The 7,958-nt window shown below is 39.8% G+C and overlaps 1 protein-coding gene across 1 annotated transcript; it reads left to right on the forward strand.

The window, feature by feature from the left end:
* The first annotated feature begins 34 nt into the window (after window positions 1-34).
* Window positions 35-5,916, forward strand: ncbp2 (nuclear cap binding protein subunit 2). Its single transcript, XM_034674205.1, has 5 exons — window positions 35-178; window positions 1,267-1,353; window positions 1,618-1,712; window positions 1,882-2,020; window positions 5,315-5,916. Exons 1-5 carry the CDS (start codon window positions 104-106, stop codon window positions 5,411-5,413), a joined length of 495 nt encoding a protein of 164 aa, XP_034530096.1. The 5' UTR covers window positions 35-103; the 3' UTR covers window positions 5,414-5,916.
* The last annotated feature ends 2,042 nt before the right edge of the window (window positions 5,917-7,958 follow it).

Here is a 7,958-nt window from a genome sequence, read left to right on the forward strand (position 1 = left end):
GCATCCGGAGCTCTTTAAATGACGGACAGTTGAACCAGAAATCGCTTGGTTGTATTTCCGTTATGCAAAATAACTGCAGGCGGCTCATCGACTATTCTTCATCATGGCTGTGAAATTAAACGCTTTGACCAGCGATTCTTACATTGACGTTAGTCAGTACAGAGACCAACATTTTAAGGTAAGTGAAGAAGTATTTAACGAAGAATAACTGAAAGTGGATTTCTGAGTTTTTCAACGTCAATGCAGCGTTTGTTGTTAGCTAGCAGTTAGCAACAACAGAGTGGGCTGCTCGTGTCTGTTCCGTCTCTTTGTAATACCTGATTTTAAACTCACAAGTGTAGACATCTCATGGTGATAGAAAGTCTCACATACTGGGGATAAAACGTTTTTTATTATCTGTTATATGCTTCCTTTTACTGACTTGACCACGATTCTGTGAAAGCATTGATGCTGTTAAAGATTTGTCTGTTCTCTCCTCAGATATTTTTATAAAATATATTTTTTTCATTTTGATTTTCAATTATAAATATATACACCTTAAAAAACGAACAAATTAGACAAAAGCAAAAAGACGAATAAATATACATTTAAACAAAAGAAAACACGAAATGCAACACATACAAACAAGCGCTCTTAAAATAAAAGTAAGCTGATAGAAATAAAAGTAACACATTGTTCGTTCACAACATAAATGATGCCTCACTGCAAAAACAACAATAATTTCATCAACATGTATGTGTATTTTATTTTTTTTTAGTCATTTTTCAAGAAGAACTGCATCTACTGCCCATTTAATACAAATATTTTTGTTTTTCCTTCTATCCTTATTTTTTCTAAAATGAGGCAGCACATGCACATACCTTCACAACAACATTTGACAAGACAAAGACAGCAACATAGCACTTTAAGTCCACAGACCAATGCGTATCTATATACCACCATATCCATATATACCACTATATGTTTCCTCTAGAAACCTTCCCCAAGGCTGGAGAGGAGCGAACACCAGAGGTCTTGAAAAATGTGTCCTCTGTTTTGTCTTTCTGTAGTCAGCTCCTCTAGGGGTAAAAATTGTGCCAAAAGTTAACATTTTAGGGTTTCTTTATGTGGTTACGTTTCTACAACACTAAAAATAAGATCTGCAGAGTACAGATGGACTCCCTACTAATGTGACTCATGATGGAGAAACCGCAACCATGCCCAGGGACCGGGTCCTTATTTTAGACCATGTTTATTGTATATTTACATCTGCCTTTTTGTTTACAGGGTAACCGCTATGACCAGGAGAAACTGCTGAAGCAGAGCCACACTTTATATGTTGGAAATCTCTCCTTCTATACAACTGAGGAACAGGTAATGTACACTGCTCATCACTGAACTACATCAAGTTAAAACCCAGATCCCCATGTTGGCTGTGTTTAGTCTCTGTGGCTTGTAGAAGTCTTGAACAAATTTGACTGTCACATGTTTGTATTTAAAACAGAAAAAGCCCATTTAGTGGTCTTATATCTCAAATCACCTTTTTGTTACATTATCATTTAAAGGCCTTTCTATGATACTCGTCAGTGCTTAACATATGTCTTATTTTTGTCTTTTGTGTGTTTCACTAATAAACAGGTGTATGAGCTATTTTCTAAAGGTGGAGATGTAAAACGCATCATCATAGGTCTGGATAAAGTCAAGAAGACAGCCTGTGGATTCTGCTTCGTAGAGTATCCTTTAAAATATAACAACTCATCCTCACACTCAACAAACACGACATGTTACCAAGTCAACATCTTTCATTGCTTTGTTATCAGTTTAAGCATCACCACCAGGGTGAGTTGTGAATGTTGTGAAAGCTAAGAAGTCTGTTCCAGACCTTAACCCTTGCTATGCCAGATACTACACACGTACAGGAGCAGAAAATGCCATGCGCTTCATTAATGGCACGCGGCTAGATGACCGTATCATCAGGACGGACTGGGACGCCGGCTTCAAGGAGGGACGGCAGTTCGGCCGGGGCAAGTCTGGAGGACAGGTGAGGATTGTGACGTTCCGTATTTATTATGGTTCAGTTTGTTGTTATTGTGGTACCCTGCCTTGCTCACTGTCACCCACACAAAACACCAATTAAACAGCATGTCTGTCTATTATTAGAAACTTTTTATAACCAAACTAATAACCAAAAAACCTATTATTGAATACAGCTCTGGAAAAAATTAATGTCCACCTCAAAATGTTCCTGAAATCAACATCTCTACATGTATAAGTTATTCTATTCCAGTGTCTGTTGAATTTAAACACAGGCACACCACTTTGGTCTCAATGAGACAGATTAGCTGCTTGAATTTTTGCACCAATAAACCTCCTTTCCACCGAGACAGTTTCAGGGCTGGTTCGGAGCCGGCGATCAATTGAGAACCGTTTTTTCGTGTTTGGACTGAGTGAACTGCCAATTTAGGGTACAATATGTACACCCCCCTGCAGCATCTGGCCTTCAATATGGATGGGACAGAGGCGTGATGGATCAAGTTGTGTCACAGCTGTGCTGGCATCAGCGGGAGTTACACAGAGGCAAGACGCCATGACTGTGAGCAGGCAGGGCCAAACAGTATGCGTATGTGAGTTTACATCACACGATGTCAGTGGGACACCCGGATCAGTTTGGTATGAAAGCACAATGATGACGTCAGAGCTTCGTTACTGTGCGCACAATGCTGCTGGGGGGACAGGTATAAGAAGGTTTGACATTTCTTCTTCATCAGGGTACACACCTCACAAACTATTTCCAAACTTTAAGCTCACTGTAACTGATATCATTTCTATCCTTTATGTCACTTTGAGTAACCTCAGTTATAAGCCACATAGATTATTTGGCTCCTCTTGTTCCAGGCACAACTCTGTTGGTGTGAGTTTGTTACTCTGGTTACAAAAACACTTCATCTCTGTCTAATTGAACGTCAGTGCTACTCCCCTGTGTGTGTGATTCATTTTGTTTTGTTTGTCATTTTAACAAAAGTCAGTTAGTTACTCCATTAATTCATGTGCTTAATGCGTTTACCTCTTAATGGGAAACACATCTGCTAATTAAGGCTGAGTTTTCATTATTCAAACAGTGAATCAGCAACTTTAGCCCCAAAGTGCACTTATAAAAGAAGTCTCTCTCATTGAAAGCGACTCCGACGAGCTGGATTGTAAAAGAATGAGTAAAAATGATCAGTTTGATGATGTTTCCTGCAGAGAACCGTCACTTGTAGTAGTAACAGTGAGATACAATTTGATGCTCTCTGCCAGCTGTTGCTCTGGTCTCAGGTTAAGGTCAAGCATGTCATGATTTGATTGCTGACTATGAACATCTGTTTAGCGGTGCTGTTATTGTGATGTTCAGGATCCCTTCCCTTGCCTCTTCATCTGTCTGTGAATATCGTGAAAAGGTTCAATATTTTTTGTCACTCAAGTCAGAAAGTGAAACTCATATATTATATTGATTCATTACACATAGAGGGACATATTTCAAGCCTTAATTCTTGTAATTTTGAAGAATATGGCTTACAGATAATTAAAACCCGAAATTCAGTGTCCCAGAAAATTAGAAAATTGTGACAAAGTTCAATATTGGAAACTCATGGGGTCACACCCGAATCAGCTAATGAACTCAAAACACATGCAAAGGTTTCCTGAGACTCTAAATAGTCTCTCAGTCTGGTTCAGTAGGGACACTATCATGGAGAAGACTGCTGACTTGACAGATGTGCAGAAGACCGTCATTGGCACTTTCCACAAGGAGGGTAAGCCACAAAAGGTCATTGCAAAAGAAGCTGGTTGTTCAGAGGGAGCTGTATTCGAGCATAGTCATAGAACGTTGAGTGGAAGGAAAAAGTGTGGTAGAAAAAGGTGCACAAGAAACCGGGATAACCGCAGCCTGGAGAGGATTGTCAAAAAAAATCCATTCAAGAATGTGGGGGAGCGTCACAAGGAGTGGACGCTGGAGTCAGTGCATCAAGAGCCACCACGCACAGATGAATCCAGGACATGGGCTACAAATGTTGCATTCCTCGTGTAAAGCCACTCCTGAACCAGAGACAACGCCAGAAGTGTCTTACCTGGGTTAAGGAGAAAAAGGACTGGACTGTGGCTCAGTGGTCCAAAGTCCTCTTTTCAGATGAAAATTAGCATTTCATTTGGAAATCAAGGTCTCAGAGTCTGGAGGAAGAGCGGAGAGGCACAGAATCCACGTTGCTTGAAGTTAAGTGTGAAGTTTCCACAGTCGGTGATGATTTGGGGTGCCCTGTCATCTGCTGGTGTTGGTCCAGTGTGTTTTCTGAAGTCCAGAGTCAACGCAGCCATCTACCAGGACATTTTAGAGCACTTCATGCTTCCTTCTGCTGACAAGCTTTATGTAGATACTTAGATTGGAAATGCGGAACTCAACCAAAAGAGTGTGACGTAAAGAGACAGAGTTTGAGCCTCCTAGCAAACAGTTATGTGTTCCTGTCCGGGAGTCACGTCAGTAATGTCCTTATTTGGGCAAAAACTCGGAATATTAATAACTCCTTAACCGTTGTGTTAGAAAAAAATTCACCCCCGTACAGTGTGTGCCGATTCAGAAATTAGCTATGTAGATCGAAGCTGTTTTTTGAACCAGGCTGTAAACATGTTTATTAATGCTACAAAGATCATCTTTTTTGAATTGGTGTATGTGGTTTCCGGTGTTTCTACAGCTGGCCTCAAATGGATTCTCGATGAATTGTCGTTTACAACACTTCCGCATGGGCTTCATATTTTGAGAGTGGAGGTTGCCGCTTGGTTCTTAACAGCAAAAAGTTTCTGATTTTCTGCAACACAGCGTTTTAGAAAACAATATAAAATGAAGCGTACTTTGGCATTTGAAAAATTACATATTCTGAAATGTCTCTGAAAAAGATCAATACTTTATATCATGACATTTTAATACACCAGTATGATATTTAAAAAGTGATATAACTTCCAAAATAAATTATGCATGATTAACCATGACCTTTGAAGAGACAGCATTACTACAGCATGGCATTTTGAGAAATGAAAGCGTATATTATGCTGTTAGCAAACACAATATGCATAATAATGTGGAGTTTTGTTGTAGTGGTACACAGGGAGCCGTCTGGGAGAATGTAAATAGGAAAACATAAATATTTGAACAAGGATAGTTTTATTGTGGAGGACAATACAGTCAAGCTGTGTTTTTATAAAAAGCCCTCCAGTCTGTGACTTCAGGATAAAACATCCTCCACTGAAATAATGAAAGATGTGTATTTACCTGTGCCCTCCGGCTGTGTTCTTATTTCCCGTGTAGGTGAGAGATGAGTACAGGCAGGACTACGACCCAGCCAGAGGGGGCTACGGGAAGCTGACCCAGCAGCATAGACCCTCAGATACACGGAACAGTTTTTAGAATGAACCCCTTTACAGCAGTCTGCCTGGACTACACAGAGCCCCCACCATCAGTCTTGGATTAGATATACTCCCCAGCAATGCCACAACATACTTTAACAGATCGTTTCCCCAAAAGTATACCATCAAACACAGCCTCATAATAAAAGCTGTTCATAATGTCATGGTCTGTACATGTCATACCTCCTGTCAGTCTGCATCACAGCACATGCCAAACCTCAAAGTAAGTGTGATATGAATGGATGTTTTTATTACCCTGTATGTAGTCATGCTATGAACTCTCCAACAGACTGGAAACGCTCTGATAGAATGTAGCGACTGGGCTGAGTTTGCATCAAATATGAAGTCAGAATGAACTTGCTAAGTCTCCACATTAGGTTCAAATAGAAGTCTTCTGGAGTCAGGAAGAACAATGATACCATCTTACTGCTTGATGAGTGAAACTTTGTGTCTCAAATTGTGAATACTTTTTTAAATAAAGTTTTTTCTTTCTTAAATCGTTAAGAAATACCTCTTCTTAAAGTCTGCTTTTTTTTTGGAAGTCTCATTCAGCTTCACTTTCTTCCATTGTATTGTCTGTTTCAAACAAAAAGAATACACTGTCTTAAATTCTTTGTCCTCTTGGGTCTGGTGAAAGCAACAACACTGATGTGTTATCACCTTTGATATACAGTTTATTTTTAACCACTGAGAACACAGCACTTCAGAGTGTAACCATCCCAGTCGATGCAGATCCACCTGCGGGCTTTGCCTTAATCTAAATGGATTGTGTTTTAAACCCCACTGAGAGGGGGTGAAACGACGTATAGATACAACATACTGGTTTGTAGAACTTGGCATAAAGCTTGCATCCGCTTTCCACTGCTAAGCTTTGCTGATATTGAACGCCGCTTGTAAGCAGCACTCGTATCTATGTTCTGTGTTGGGTTTAGTTAGTGTGCATCTCCACTGTGCACATAAATTCAAATATCTTCAGGTTTTCTCTCCAACATCAGCAGCTGCAGCACAGAAACAAGAAGTCCTATCGACTGAGGTTAAAATCAGCGCAGCCTTCTCATCAAATTCAACAAATATGAAGTCCTGCAAGCCGTAAAAGGACATACGCTGTCATGGAGGTTGTGTCACTCCGCTCTCTTGCTCTGTGTTAAATTAGATGATCAAACCCAATGGGAAGTTAAAGCATGCCTGTTTAATCTATTACTTAGAGTACAGTATTTCTCGACTGCTAAAACACATTTCTTAATATCCACCACGCTTTTCTCAACACTATAAGCACACAACCCAATTTTCAAGCTACATTCACCAAACCTCTGACTCTTCCTGCAAAACCAAACAATGTTGTCAGATCATACCCCAAGTCAATCAACATTAAAACAATACTGAGCAGTCATTACACACAATGCTCAGGACATGAAGCTGTAGAAAATAATGTGTATTGTTCACAGTAGGCTAAATGAATTTTTTTTTTTGGGGGGGGACACCCTGGTGTGCCGGATCCAGGCTTATATTGGTTTCCTCACATCATTAGCCACAAGTGTGATCAATTTTGAGTCGTCGTGTTTTAGCTGTGACACCTGTGCTTCAAATGTGTTTAACTTTTGTTACCTGTGCTTACCATTATACAACACAAGTGCATCCCAGTGCAAAATGTGTTTTAGTGAGTGAGAATGTGTTTGCAGGTTGTATAGCCAGGTGAAAAGTGATTATGGTTTTGCCAATAAGTGACTGATTCAATACATGGGTTCAGGCCGCTAAGGAATTTGGTTTGGTTCATAGGGTTTAGTGTTTTAGCAATTGAGAAAGGTATGGTAAAAAGAGACGGTACATTGTGTTTATATTTTTTGATCAAAGCCAGGTAGCTGTTTATGTAAATTTCCAGACTTTCTACAAAAGCAGAGCCAAATGACTCCTGGCAGTAGCATTATATTTGTGAAAGGTGTATGCTAAATAACTGCAAAATGCCATTCAGGCAAAGCTATTAGGTATATTGGCATCAAGGGAATGCCAAAAGTCTCCAGAGCATGTTAATCTGGAGGAAAAACATGAAATATTTTGACTTTATGAGTACATAAAACAGTAAAAACCAGATTTCAGGATGTTGTTAAAATTGAGAATTAGACTGAGAAGACCTGTGTTATAAACTTCCAGGTCTTCTGATATATTATCAATGACAGTTTCATCTTTATACAAAGAAACATCTCAGTACTTTGCAGGTCAAACATTGCATCAATAAAAACCTTTGGGATCTTGCAAAGTTCAGAATGTGAACAACCTCTTCTTTTCCCCGCAGCCAAGAAACGACCCTGTTCCTCATAAAGAAGGATGATTATACTGGTGATGATTTTGCTGAGCAGTTGGTTGAGGCTCCGTTCCAGACACTTCTCATTCCCCTTTGTAATAAAGAACATGGTATCTTGGCAGTTTCTGAGCAGTCAGCTGCTCTCTTATCTCAAAGTGAGCTGTAGTACTGAAGTGAGGAGCTGGGCAGAATACTAAGCAGCTGAATTGGCTCAGCCTCAGACATATTTTTGCATTATATCCCCTCC

This window comes from Notolabrus celidotus, chromosome 2, assembly GCF_009762535.1.
Source record: "Notolabrus celidotus isolate fNotCel1 chromosome 2, fNotCel1.pri, whole genome shotgun sequence".
In the NCBI taxonomy this organism is placed as follows: domain Eukaryota; kingdom Metazoa; phylum Chordata; class Actinopteri; order Labriformes; family Labridae; genus Notolabrus; species Notolabrus celidotus.

What these genes read in the sequence shown, in the direction of transcription:
- ncbp2 (XM_034674205.1), top strand. Translation starts at nt 104, where the DNA reads ATGGCTGTGAAATTAAACGCTTTGACCAGCGATTCTTACATTGACGTT. An exon ending in TCTATACAACTGAGGAACAG is followed by an intron (nt 1,354 to 1,617) that starts GTAATGTACACT and finishes ACTAATAAACAG; the next exon opens with GTGTATGAGCTATTTTCTAA. An exon ending in GGGGCAAGTCTGGAGGACAG is followed by an intron (nt 2,021 to 5,314) that starts GTGAGGATTGTG and finishes TTTCCCGTGTAG; the next exon opens with GTGAGAGATGAGTACAGGCA.